Source organism: Condylura cristata, unplaced genomic scaffold (assembly GCF_000260355.1).
Source record: "Condylura cristata isolate star-nosed mole 26May11 unplaced genomic scaffold, ConCri1.0 scaffold00004, whole genome shotgun sequence".
NCBI classification, from domain to species: domain Eukaryota; kingdom Metazoa; phylum Chordata; class Mammalia; order Eulipotyphla; family Talpidae; genus Condylura; species Condylura cristata.
Window position 1 is genome coordinate 60799120 of NW_004567105.1, and position 13873 is coordinate 60812992.

The 13873-nt window shown below is 58.7% G+C and overlaps 1 protein-coding gene across 1 annotated transcript; it reads right to left on the reverse strand.

The window, feature by feature from the left end:
- Positions 1-9254: 9254 nt before the first annotated feature.
- On the reverse strand, positions 9255-12474 carry GNAT1 (guanine nucleotide binding protein (G protein), alpha transducing activity polypeptide 1). The gene is made up of 8 exons (XM_004676137.1): positions 12251-12474; positions 11077-11119; positions 10829-10970; positions 10572-10729; positions 10347-10475; positions 9967-10096; positions 9542-9695; positions 9255-9447 (listed from the first exon to the last, which is right to left on the reverse strand). The coding sequence occupies exons 1-8, from the start codon at positions 12354-12356 to the stop codon at positions 9257-9259; spliced, it is 1053 nt and encodes a 350-aa protein (XP_004676194.1). The 5' UTR covers positions 12357-12474; the 3' UTR covers positions 9255-9256.
- Positions 12475-13873: the final 1399 nt, after the last annotated feature.

The window sequence follows — 13873 nt, forward strand, 5'->3', positions numbered from 1 at the left end:
TGGCGTAGGGGGGCTAAAGAGGTCAGCCTGGACGAGAGGCACCATCTAATGTCCGGGTGAAGCAAGAGGGAAGCTGGGGAGAGCAAACGGCCACACATGGGTGGGTGCAGACTGATCCGGAGACAGACGGCACGGGGAGACCGAGGAACGCAGATGGAGACGGAGCCGTGGAGGGGATACGCAGAGGAAGGGAATAGCTTTTCAGACGGGGAGAGAGACCAACAAGCAGAGAGAGCGGTGAGAGGCACAGCCAAGAAATCGGAGATACCATATGAAGAGACAGGGGCAGCCAGGCAAGAGACAGCCAACAAAAGACAGAGCCCCAGAAGGCGCACAAAGGGGAGACAGGGCCCAGCGGGCGCTGCAGAGATGGCCATGCAGGACCCTGAGGATCCTCCAAGCCGGCTGCCACAGCATTTCCAGGCTATGTTCCCTTTAGCCTGGTGCAGGGACATCCAGAGGGTGGACGGAGTCTACGGAGGCCACAAGGCCATGCCCCTCTGGAAAGCTCAGTCACCCCCTCCCAAACTGGCACCTGCAGTCTGCTACCTGCACGAGAAAGATATATAGAGGTAACGGTCAGTGGAGTGACCCCCATCCTCAGTGGCCAGCACGTGTGCAGACGTGCCGGCTGAGGCTGTGTACAGGACGTGGCCCTGCAGAGCGGAAATTCAAAACCAAGCCACCCCAGGTCGCTGGCCGGAAAGCCCCTCCTGCCCCAGCAGCTGGTCCTTCCCTTTGGCCCCCAGAAGCCCCACCTGGCCCTCTAGGGCCCCCCACCCATGTATCCTCTCATCCAGCGTCAAAGGCCTAACCTCTACCCATCTAACTGAGGGTGCCAAGGGCACAAAGTGGTGCTCGGAGAATCTTAAATAAATGGAATGATCAAAGGGCCTAGGCAAGCCCCCGCCCACCTTACCTGCCCCAAGTGGGTCTTGGCTCCTGGCTGTGTCTGCACTAGAACATCCCACAGGGCTCTGATCCTACTAAGGCATCGGCTGCGCAGCCCATCCCAGCCTTCTGGGCATACAGACGCACTCTGTGCCACTCCCCCTAAGCGTGCTTTTCCCTCATACTAAGTGCCTGTCCCATGCCTAGTCCAGACTTCTAGGGCGCACTCAGTTCAGCTCAGAAACCTTCCTGACCCTACCAGAGAGCATATGCCACCCACCTGGCTGTGCCATTTGTTTCCCCGTTTGCTGATGGCACCAAAGGTGCTTGCTGAGGGAAGGAGGGAACAACACAGGAGCAACCAACTCTAGAGGGCTGGCCACCTGGGGCCCTGAGCCGGTGGGGGTGGGGGGCAGTTCCTGACTTGGGCCAGAAGAACCAGAACTCAATAAAGGGTGACTGGAGAAGCCAGTGAAGACATGGACTCTGTGGGTTCAGGCAGAAGTTCTGAGACATACACTCCCAGTGCCCAAAGACCACCCCAGCCCCCTCCCCCAATCAGAAATTCTCATTACTTATTCCAGTCAATTCAGCCCTGTGGGGAGGTGCCAGGCTGGGCCTCCTGCATTGCATCCTCTCACCTCCGCTGCTCCCTGTAGGAAGCCTCCAGGGTGGCACAGAACCTCAACATGGCACTGGCCTTGGATCTCTCCAGCTATCTATGCCCAGACTAAGAAATTCTGAGGGATTTGTTTTCTTTCCAGAATGAACTGAGCCCCCACCCCAGAGACCCCCCCCAGAACTAAAGGGGAGAGGGTGAAAGGTCCAGGGGACTCTTCCAGGGACAGGCAATGATGCAAAGCTGTCACAAAGAAAGGACACGACTGACAGGTTAGAGATGGCTTTGGGTGCAGGTGAACCCCACACACGAGAACTATGACTCAGTCTCCCGAAGACCCATTCTAGGGCCCCCCCCCCCCCCCCCGCCCCGACTCAGGTCGCTGTGGGGGAGAGGGCGGATTCGCACAGGCTCCGCCCCCGGCCTCCCCTCCCTGGTGTAAACAAACGCACGTATCCTCTGCGGCCAATAGAAGGGGCCAATCGGGCGGGGCGGGTTCCTGCAAACCGAGTCTGGGTCCTCTCGCTCAGCCCGCGCCGGGTGCCAGCTCTCACACCCCGCCTGGGTGAGAAGCAGTGAAGAGTGCATGCGGGGCCCCGCCCTCCGGTCAGGCAGTCGCCTGAGTCCTGTGCGGGCAGTGCCCTCTGGCCCGACTGCAAATGGCACCAGCTCAGGGACCAATATGTGCCCCGTGGCCCCTCAGGCATCCTGGCCCGATCTGCTCTCAAGCCCCTGCCCAATGCAACTGGGATAAATATACCCAGATTCCGGGCGTGCCAGCCAGGCTGATTTGCCTGTCGGGTGCCCGTCGGGGCAGCGCTCCAGGGCTTGCTCCGGGCCCCTCTCCAGCCCATTCCTGCAGGCCCTGCCTCGGAAAGGCCATCGGGGGGCCGCCGGAGCCCCCAACAAGGCTTTCTGTGGCTCTAGTCTTGGGTGCCATCGACCTCCTACTGTCTCGCCACCCCCTTCATAGGGCCCCGGACAACTCGGTGCCTGCCCCGGGACGCCAGCTAAGCTCGGAGCTCAGTCCTGAGTGGCGGGTACCTGGACTTGCACGCGGAGCGCTCGGGTCCCTCGCTCGCTCGCGGGAGACTGGAGCGGCTGCCCGGGGCTAGGCGGGCAAGGGGAGCTGCCCAGGTCCCAGGAGGGTGAGAGGGGAGTTCGGGGTGCCCAGTGCCCCTGGACTGGGGAATCGCGCTCCCAGCGGTACCTTGGCTTCACGGCGGGGACTCGGGGCGCTCCGTTCCGCCGTGCAGTCCGCTCTGAGCTCCCGACGGAGCGCAGCGGCTGGGGATGAAGGGCGCCCGGCTCCGCCCCCGGCCCGCCCCCCGCCCGCCAATCCCCGGCGGCCCGCTGGAGGAGGGGCTGGTCTGGGGAGAGACCGGGAGCCCCCACCCACTCCCCGCTGGCTAGGAGCGGAGGGGCCGCGGGAGCACTGAGGAGCCGCTGGGCATGGCGGCGGGGCTCCGGGGGCCGTGTCGTTGGGTCTTGGGGGAGGAATGATGCAGTCCAAAGCTGAGTTCTCTGGGTACCCCCTTGATCCCCGAAGAGTTCTGCACTCACTGCCCTGGAGCCAGAAGGAGCTCTTTCAGTCAAGAGGGCAATGTTTAACCTCAGCGAAGGGTGCTTGAATGGGGGATTTTCAGATATCACTCAGGCGCAAAAGGTCTTTTCTGCCTGCCTCACCCTTCCCGGTCAGAGGCAGCATAGGGATGAGAAAGGGGACTGACTTCCTGCAGCCAGTCTAAGACGGAAGATATTCTGGCCAGGAGGGACAATGAGGACAGGGGAACGTTGCCTGAGATTCTCCTGGTCAGATGCCCCGCTTCCTTATCTCTAAGGAGTGGGAGGCAGCTGGCCTTCTGCCCATGGGAAGTGGGGCCTGGGTCTTGGTGTTCTGGGGGAGAGGTTTCAGGGTGGCCCTGTTCTTGACTGGGAGTTCTTACCCCACCCCGCCTGCTTCCCATCCAAGGCCTTGGTGCTGAAATGTGGGTGGTGGGTGTTGAGGTAACCTAATCCCAGCCAGTGGGGAGTTTGGGGAGAACTTGACCTTGAGAGTGATTGGGGGGGGGGTTCCCAGAACAGCTGTATCCCTCCCTTCTCCACTGGCTGGGATCCCATTAATTCTATGGCCTCTATTGGCCCTCCTAGCCAAGTTGGATGTCTCTGTTGCTTGTCTCTCTCTTCCTCTCTCCTGTTCCTCATGGGACAGACCTAACCCCTCCCCTGCCCTGGGCTGGGAGTCAGGACTCCTGGATTCTCTTCCTACTGACTCAGAGCTCCACCACAACCAAGCCCTAGCGTACCTCAGTTTCCCTCTGTGTGGCAAGGAAGTGGCTCTGTCTTTCCTCCTGAACTAGGTAAAGAGGAAGCTGTGAGCCAAGAGTGGGGCACTCACCTTTGGCTGGAAGTGCCAGGGGGCTTGGAGGACTGAACAGAGAGACATTGGGATGGTGGCAATCCAGGACACTTCAAACCACCGAAGCTTGCCGCCCTTGCTGGATAACAGGAAGGAACTGGCCTAAGAGTCCCCTCTCCAATGGGGCTTGAGGACTGCCTGTGGGCAGAGTCAAATAGAAGAGGTGCTGATGACCCAGGTCTCAGCTCCGTACCCTTTCCCCCAGACATCTCATATATATATATAGGGGTAGATACTTCCAGTGGTAATAACCAGGGCATCAGGCCTGGTTTCCAGGTCACCCATCATGTGGGTACTGGGATCCTCAATTCAAACTGGAGGGAGCAGGGGTTGGCTGGGCTGGGCTGCTCTTGGAGGCCCAGAGGCCATATAATGTGGGGTCCCTGGGCTAGGCCAGTTGTGGCCAGGCTGGGGGAGGGGCTGACTGTTTGTTGATGCTAGGCCTGGGCCCCAGCCAGGGCAAACACAGCTCAGAGGCCTTTCCTGCCACCTGCCGAAATTCCCAGCCCAGCCTGTGGTGGCCGGACAGCTGGCAGCCAGTATGGGGCTTTGAGAGCAGCCTGGTGCCTTTTCCCAATGGCCAGAGGGAATGTCCACCCATGCTCCTGAGTGCTGGGGAGCCACCACCTGGAGCGGAGGAAGGGGGAGCTATATCTCAGCTTCAAGCCCAGACTCCACCCCACTTCCTCATCTTCAGAAACTGAGACATAGGCCCAGCAGACTGCCAGACCCAGGAGGCAGAACTTAGGGTCCCAGAATCACAACTCCGCTCTCCTCCCTCTTGGTCATGTCTACTCAGCCTCCACCTAGACAGCCCCGTCACCCTGTGATGACCCCCCACCTCGCCCTCTAGGAGAGGCACCCCATTTCCCCTCCAATTGGTCCTCTCCAGAGTCCAACATCTGTAACTAGGAACTCCTCAGACACCCCGCAGGCGCCTGCCAGGCGGCTTCCTTAAGCCCTCCAACCTGTCTTTCCTCCCAGCTGGCCTTCGCACCTCCCCCAGTGCCAGTTGGCCACACACATTCATGCTGTCCACAGAAATTGCCAGCCTTCACCCCCCTGTGATTTGCTCTCCTAGTTCCCTACTGCGTCCCATCTTCTTGATAAACCCTTACTTGTCCTTCAGCACCCAAATGGAAAATCACCCTGAGCACGCTGCCTGAGCCACCGGGAGAGCTGGTTCCTCCTCCAGTCACCATGGCTGCTCCTGCCGCCCCAGCCCGCAGCTCAGTGCCTCTAAAGCTTTCTACGGGCTGCCTAGATAGAGAAGCTCCTGCCAGGCTGGAGGCGTAAATCAGGAAAAGCCTGATGAAAAGGTAACCTGTGGATTTGGCTCTGCCAAGGGGAAGAAAGGCACATGCCAGGGTGGAGAAAGGGCACTCTGGATGGAGCAAAAAACTGGTCAAAGGAAACCTGAATGTGAGTGTGTAAGGCTGCGAGCAGGCCTCGTAGGAGAGAGCCGACCGGACCTCCACACCCCGGGGTTGAAGACCCCTGTCCACAGCCTCTGAACTCTCACTTCTGGTTTGGAGTCTGGGAGGTTTAGCCCTTTTATGGCAGGAGCAAGGGTTTAGTTGGCACAAAAGGCGGTGTGGAAGTATAGAGGGGACCTATCGGGTGAGCGTCCCTGGGCCTGGCTCCTGGAACTGGTGACCTCTAGGCTGGGGACTGGCCCCCTCTCTCCCTGAGATCTGGCTCCCAGCTTCCCTGGCCAGTGAAGCGGCTTAATGAGCCCAGGTCACATGGCCCATGCTACCTCGTGGGGGGGAGGGCCCAAGCTCCTGGTGGCCACCCGGCCAGGCCCTGACGTCAGCAGCATTAACCGTCTGTCAAGCTTGTCTAATCTCTGGTCAGTGGCCGGGCCAGGTTAGTCCCGCCAGAGCCAGAGCTGAAGGCCATGAGGGCCCTCAGGGACACCTTGAGATTGCAGCTCAGGCAGGGATGGAGGTGGCTGGAAGTGCCCACAGCAAATGCCTCCCTACATAAGACTATGTTTTGGGGCCAGCTCTCTCTGATCTCTGCTCTGGATAGTGAATCAAGCATATGGCATCCAGTGATCCTGCTCCTCAGGGTATAATTATACTCACTGTACGTGGGGTGCAGAGAGTGGAACTGAGGAAGCTTCAGGGTGGGGATTCAAGGACCCCACACTTGTGACCATGTCAGGGAAGTTCAAGGCCAGGCAGTGTCCCCAGTCCATGGAATCCAGGAATACTGGTCCTGAATCCCAGGCCTGGCAGTCAGAATCATGGGGTAGAGAATGACATGGTGTCGGGGTTTGTCTCCATCCCTTGCCAGGAAATCTGGGGAGCTCATTACCTTTTCCTCAAGGTGAGGAGTCTTCTGCCTTGCCTCTTCCCATCAAAGTCCTTTATCACTCTGCCCTGTCCCCTCACTCCAGTACACTGCGCAACGGAGGGTCCTGAGTATATGCTGAGCAACCTCAGCCCCACAGGCCCGACACCACTCAGTGGGAGGCCTGAGCGCTCTCTCCAGCTCAGGCTCTCAGCAGGACCAGAGTATCTGCCCGCATGTGTCGTGGGCTCCCTAGCCCACCCAGTGCCCCCCATTAGACCTGGGTTCCCTTAGTCTCTAGCCCCCCACCCTGCCCCGCAGCCTCAGAGCGCTACCTCCACCTGGACATGGAAGTCGCTGCCCAAACGCTGCCTCTGCCGAGCCCTAAGATGCCTCCTGGACGTCTCCCTCGAGGGGTGGCAGACCCAGAAAACTCAGAGCCTCCAGCAGCCCTCTGCAGCCCCAGCCTGGGGGAGGGGCCTCTCGTGCACGAGGTGAGTTGTGCTGCACCCCCAGACTCTTGGCACTAAGCCCCTTTCCTCACAGCTCCTTGCAGACATAAGTCCCAGGCCCCCTGTGCCCTTCTCACACCTAGAAACATGTTTTGATAGAAAATTTTAACTGGGGTACAGATCAGAGGGGGGCGGTGAGAGGCTTCACTGGAGACAGAGTAGGGAGCAGCACAGGCTGACTGATGAAGTACACTGCTGAGGGGAGCAGCGGGCGGGTCAGGAGGTCAGGAGAGGTCTGCCACGCCATGGGGTCAGCTCCCTGGCCAGGGATCTACCTTGTGCCTCAGTGACTGGTGATAGCTTGATAGTGCCAGACTTAACCCCTGCACCATCAGAGAGGCCTCATTATGGATATTTTTGCGTCGTTTGGATTTTTCAAAGTATTGCATTAATATGTCAATTACTAAATTTTTTGGTACCACCTCATTTTTTGCACACAAGACGAGTTTGCCTCATCCTACTCTTAGCCCTGCAAGTACCAGCTTCAAAGCCTTGGGAGAGTCATTGCGCTCCAAAGGAAGCCCCAGTGCTCAGGCTGGTATTTGGCAACTGCCCACTGTCTGCCATACTGTAGCCGCCTTCCCTGCATCAGCTCCTCTGAGGTCCTGTGGCACAGCCCACAGCTAGGCCCCATACACCCCACTGTTCCTGCCAGTATGAGCTTCTATCCCCAGATTCCTTCCAAGGCTCTCTGTGGACACATCTCATGGCTCCTCCTCCCTCAAGTCTTCCTTGAGGGATCCAAGTTGGCCCAATGGCCACAAGAGAGTCATGTCAGTGACTCCCCCTGCCATGTCGGACCAGATGGCTCCCCGAAAGGGATCATCTTCCCATTCACGTTCAGCCCAGCAGTGGGCATATAATGCCCATGACGATGAGAATTAATGCTTTTCCTCTCCTGGCAAGAAAGGACAGTGGGGCCTGATGCAAAGCTTTATTGCTGAGTCTGTGCATCTCGCAGAGGGGAGCGTGAACCATGGCCTGGCCTTGCCATGTGGAAGCTCCTGCCTTGTCTGCAACATAGGCCCTGGCCCATGGGCATCAACAAGGACCCCATGCCTGATGAAGGAGGAAGGAGCAGGGGTGTGGGTGTGGACCTTTCTCACAGACAGTTCAGGCATGACCCTCAGTTTCTCCTGCCAGGGGGTGGGTCCTGAATGGGAAAGATGAGAGAAGTTGCTACCAGGAATCAGAGGGTGACCTCGGTTTGCTTGTGACCCCACCTGAAACAGACCACTCTGGGTACAATCTGGGCTTCCATCCTGTCCCAAATCCTCTGCCTGGATCTGATCGATGGAATCTGGACTCTGCCCCCAGCCACCCCTCAGGACGGTGTGATCATTGGCCACAGTTGGTGTCAACAGCACCCTCCCTCAATGGACCATTCCCTTGGCCTGCCAGCCTGGAGTACTGTGTGTAGGTGGGTGAGGTAGGGCATGGATCTGGTGTCCAAGGACAGAGGGGCCGAGCCTAGGGGAAGGGGCCAGAGGGCTACTCTAACTCTGATGTGTGGAGAAGGGTCCAGTTCGAGTTTCTGGTTGGCACCCAGCAGCTCCCAGGCCTGCCCACGCTCACTAATTCTATGTAGGAGTGGCACAAGTTTGGCTGGCTGGGACTTTGGACACCTGAAGCTGCTGGGAGGGACAGCCACTGGCCACTGGGCAGACCAATTTCGGATTTGTCACATGGAGGTGACAAGGCTGGAACAGGCTGATGGGAAGCAGCAGGACTGCCCCCCTGCCCTTCATGAAATTCTGGGAGGAAATGCTGTTTGCTGAACCCAGACCCACCAGGTGAGTCGCGGGCCCCCTGGGGCGGGAAAGCTGCAGGAGATTGGTCAGTCAGCACTGCTGAGTCACTGGGCTCTAGCTGTCCCCGGTCCTGTCTGCTCCTAGCTGGGGCTGGCTGTGGTGGGTCGGGACCCAGTGGAGCCAGGCCGTGAAGGGCAGCGCTGGGTAGGGGCACTCAGTCCTGGGAGACCTGCGAGCCACAGAGAATCAGAGTCTCAAGGCGAGCAGGCCTGCAGGGGGCCGCAGGCTGGAGCCGCAGGCTGGAGGGCAGAAGTTCTGGGGCGCTAAGAGGGCGCTGAGGATGGGACTACAAGGTCGCTGTAGCTATGGGGTCACAGCATGAGGGAGGAGAATGAGACCAGGCATCTGTGAAGAAAGGAACCTCCTAGTCAACCTTGTTGAACCTCAAAATAATTGGGGTTCAAGACTGAGAGGCACTGCCGGGAGGACCTAGACCCCCAAGAGGTAAAGTGGGTGCGGCTTGCTGGTGAGGGGCGTGGCCAGCAGCAGTTGGGTGGAGCCTGAGAAGTCAGGGTGGGGCCTGGAAACTGGGGTCTGGATGTTGGGGGAGGGACCCCAGGCAGGAGATTGGGACAGAGAACTGAGGCGGAACCTGATGAGCCTGAGCAGGGTGCACAGCAGCAGTAGCGATGTGGGGTGGACACCTGGGGACGCGGCTTGGGGTACTGAGTTCAAGGGCACGACAGGAGAGCATCCTGACCCCACCTCAGAAGAGGCCGCAGTCTTTGAGGTTCTCCTTGATGATGATATCGGTGACAGCGTCGAAGACAAACTTGACGTTCTGCGTGTCGGTGGCGCAAGTCATGTGGGAATAGATCTCCTTCACGTCACGTCTCATGTTGAGCTCGAGAAACTGCACCTTGATGTAGTTGCCCGCGTCGTCGTACGTGTTGGGCCCTGGAGAAGGAAAGCAGCTCACTTTCTGCCCCCAGTCTCGGCGCGCGAGGAGCGCAGGCTGCTGGCGGGGTCGGAGCGCCGCCTGGCGGCTCACCGTCATAGTCCGGGAAGCAGATGCTGAGATGCGCCTTTTTTATCTTCTCCGTGAAAACGTCCTTCTTGTTGAGGAAGAGCACTATGGACGTGGTGGCAAAGTAGCGGTGGTTGCAGATGCTGTTGAAGAGGTGCAGGCTCTCGTGCATGCGGTTCTGAGGAGGGCAGCGGCTCTCAGACACGGATCCAGCCCGAGGACCCCTCCTCTCAGGGCCCTGGGCTACAAGGGGCCGCCCCCCTCGGACGGAGGATTCCCCCAGCGCCCCCTCGGCGGCGGGCTTGCTGGCTGCCTCCTCCCCTCCTTCAGACCCCTCTGAAACGAATCTCCTGCTCAGCTGCTCCCCCTCCCTTTGACTCTGTCTCCCCCATTCCCTGGGTCGGCAGCTCTGCCCCTCCCCCAACAGCCAGGTCCTGCTTAACACTCACCACTTCGTCGTCCTCCACCAGCACCATGTCGTAGGCGCTGAGCGCCGCGATGAAGATGATGCAGGTTACACCTTCGAAGCAGTGGATCCACTTCTTGCGCTCCGAGCGCTGTCCACCTACATCGAACATCCTGCGGGGCCACTGGGGCCTGAACCCACGCATGGACCCCCCCCCAGATGCCCCACGGGGATCCCTCGCCTCTTAATGCTGTTGAGGCTGGGGGGCGGGGAAGAGGGGACTGGCATAAGGAGGGGCCAGTTCTTTCTGTGGGCAGGAGCTTTCTCCGAGGAGGGGCAGGATCTCCTAGGGGTGGGACTTCTGGGATGGGACATGTCTGGGGTGGTGAACCTTGGGGGGGGGGGCGCCTCACAGACTTGTACCGGAAGTGGAGATCCTTGAAGGAGAACTGCGTCTCAATGATGCCGGTGGTCTTGACACGCGAGCGCAGCACGTCCTGCTCAGTGGGCACATAGCCAGGGGCCACCAGGCGCTCCAGGTCGGAGAGGTAGCTGCCGGGGGACGCCAGCGGTGTGGTGGGGTGTTGGTAGCGCGAGGCAGGGCCTCCCACCTCCTTCCTCCCCCCCACCCCCAGACTGCTGGCTCACTAGCCCGCGGAGTCGTTGAGCTGATATTCTGAGGCGCGTTCAAAACAGGCCTGAATACCCGAGTCCTTCCACAGTCGCTGAATGATGTCCGACATCTCCTTGGGCATGGTGCCCTCTTCGATGGTGTCTGCCATGTGCATTAGCTTCCGGGCATCATCCTGCGGTTAAGGTGGGAGTGGTTGGTGGTGGCACTGGGCTTGGACACCGCCAGGCGTCTGAGTCCCCCAAGGTCCACCTCAGCCCGTCTCCTGGCACACCTGATGTGTAGAGTCTCCATACTGGATGTTCAGCGTGGTCATGGCACGCACGATGGCCAGGATGGACTGAAGGGTGTTACCATAGATGATGGCAATGAATTCGAGGCACTCTTCCAGGGAGTACCCATCCTGGTGGATGATCCTGTAGTCAGGGCAAGTGGGTTAGCACCTCCTGCATCCGTGGGGAAGGGCCAGCTACATACATGCACCACGTGTGCACGCACTCCTCCAGAAGGGAGGGCACTCACTTCATCTGCTTGACAATGGTGCTCTTGCCTGACTCACCAGCACCTGGAAAGGAAGCAAAGAAACAATACCGCAGCAACCCTCCCGACCCCTAGCAAGATGGCCGGGTGGACCCAGGGCACCCCGTGATCCCGTTCCCTCCCTCCATCAGGAAGGAAAGGATGACGTCCTGGTGGAAAAAAAACTTTCGTAAATGTCTGAATGACAAAGGGAAATGAAAACCCTCAACAGTTCTGGGGACTGGCTAAGAACTTGCTACACACAGACATTGAGACAAGAATAAATGAAACCCCGAGTGTCACCTTGTGGGGAGCTCTGGTACTGCCTGCATGGGATTACTGAAGTTGATTCAACCCCTGCTTTTCACTTGGGTGGGGAGGAGTGCCTGGGGAAGGGGAGTGTCAGAGGGAATTAATGCCTCTAGGTGGAGGAGAGGACATAGTTGACAGCCTGACTTCAGGAGGATGGTGGACACAGTTAATGAGATCCCTGTCTTCCCTGGGGTACTCTGGCTTGGTCCCTCTGTCCACTTCCACTGCTTACATGGTGGACTCCAGACCTGGGTAGAATCTGCAGTGCCTTTAACGTGGCCCCCTCCTCCTCCGGTGGGAAGCCACTGGGCCAGGGCCATCTCCCCTCGCTACCCCAGGGGCCCTGAACAGAACACGGCTCTGTCTTTTTCTCACTGGCCCTCAGTGCCCCACCACCACATTTAGTTGCTTTACAGGTCTGCCAACAATGAGTTTCTGGAAACTGAGGGCCACTGTCTGTGCCACTGGGTGGCCCTAGAGGCTGGCCACTCCCAGGATGGCTGTGACCTTCTCCTTCCCAAGGGAGCAGCCTTCCTGAGGAGGTGCCTGGTTTCTGAGCTCTGCCTAGCAGGCCCATGGACCCCAAGGCTGGTGCTTCGGGGAGCCTGACCAGGACAAAAGTGTGCCTGTACACAAATTTACTCAAAAGGATGGTTCGCACACACTTCTTGGAAAGGGAGGCCCTCTGGAGTGGGGCTTTGTGGAATACCCAGGCTTGAGGAGCCACGGTATTTCCAGTCCAGCCTGACCTGGATCCCACTCTGTTCCCTGCCCTGACACAGGCTCATTCCCAAATACCCCTCCTTCACCTAAGGGCCCTGACTGGCGTCAGTGATCCCACCTGAACCCATACCCATACCCATACCCAGAAGCAGCAGTTTTACGGTTCGAGCATCCTTCTCAGCATCTTCTTTCAGCTTCTTTTCCAGCTCCCTGGAATGTTTCTCCTCAGCGCTGGCCCCAGCCCCCATGGCCCCAGCAGCCGGTGGAGGAACAGGATGGTCAGTTGGTTCTTCTGGGTGGTCAGGATCCCCTGGCTGAAGCCAGTTCTGGCTTCCCCAGACTCCCTCTGACCTCAGAACGGGGCAATCAACTGACTCTCCACAGACCTATGCAGGTCCTGATGGGGTTGCTTAGTGGGATTTGGGAGCTGAGGGTACGCAAGGGCCAATCAGAAACAAGGACAGCTCAGCCCCCTGCTCTTCTAATCAGGCTGGTGTGACCCCAATCCTTCAACTGCTGACTTGGCGCTCCCTCGATCCCCACTTCAACCATCCAGGAGAGGCCCTGAAAACAATCCAACCCCTGCCCCAGAGCTGGGAGATATGTCCATAAGGTCTGAGCTAAGAAACAGGAGGGGAGGGCCTAGAGTCAGGAGTTGGGGGCGGTCAGGGGTGGGGCCAACACCAGGGGCAGAGAGTAGCAGGCACAGAACACCTGCTCCCTACCCAGCACTGGGCTCGGCACCCCTCCTTGCCTGCAAGCATGCAGCAGCCCTGAGGTTTGAGTGCCACATCAAAAGCATCATCAACCTCATTTTACTGCTGAGGAAGTAGAGATCAGAGGGTCACACGGCAGGGGGTAGTAGAAAAGGATGGGATGACCCTGGGCCAGTTCCATGTTCTGGGGAGCCAAGGGGGAAATGATAGACTTTGCATTTGCCCCATCTGGATCGCTGGATCTGGTCTGGGTGGAGCCTCTCGAGGCTTCCGTGACTGCAACTCTGCGGGCAGGCCTGTCTGCTCTGTGTTACTTGCACCATGCCAGGAATCACACGCTACGTGGCTGGTGAGCCTGGGCTGTGCTCACGCTGTTAGCAAGTGCCTGTGCACACGTCACAACTGCCTTCATGTGAGTGCCTGTGCTGTGCACGTCTGTTCATGTGTGTGCGCTTGTGTGTGTGCGTTGCGGGCTTGTGTGGACCACCATGCCTGTGAATGTATGAATGTGTGCACATGTGGAACGCACACTAGTGTGCTCTTGCCTGCTAGTGCCTGTGTCTGTGTGCCTGCGTGTATACATTCCTGCATGTGTGTCACACACTGGGTGTATGTGCACTTGGATGCAAGTCTCTGACTTGCAAAGGAGTAGGCTTCTTCCAAAGGATGTTTTAAAATATTTTATTTTTGCATAGAACTGGGGTACAGGCCAGAAGTAAGGGGGGTTGTGTGTGGGAGGACCCACCAGAGTGGGAAGCAGGACAGGTCAACTTACTGAAATACTTGGCTAACGGGAGCAGCAGGCGAGACAGGAGTCTGCTGCACCATATGTGGGTCAGCTCTCTGGCCGCAGAGCAAACTCAGGCCATAGTGGTGACAGCACTGAGGCTTAAAGTCTAGGCCACCAGGGAGACCCACCCCCCCAAAGAATGTCTTACAGGCCTATTGTCAGATGGGGAAACTGAGGCCCAGAGCAGGTCTGACACCCCCAGTTTATTCTACTGTCCTGCCCCCTGTGGCTGCTCTGGGTCTGCCTAGGGGTCTGGTGT

Coding starts and splice junctions, on each gene's coding strand:
- GNAT1 (XM_004676137.1), bottom strand. CDS start 12,356: ATGGGGGCTGGGGCCAGCGCTGAGGAGAAACATTCCAGGGAGCTGGAA. Junction 10,730..10,828: donor ATGGAGACTCTACACATCAG/GTGTGCCAGGAG, acceptor CCTTAACCGCAG/GATGATGCCCGGAAGCTAAT. Junction 9,448..9,541: donor CTGCTTCCCGGACTATGACG/GTGAGCCGCCAG, acceptor TTCCTTCTCCAG/GGCCCAACACGTACGACGAC.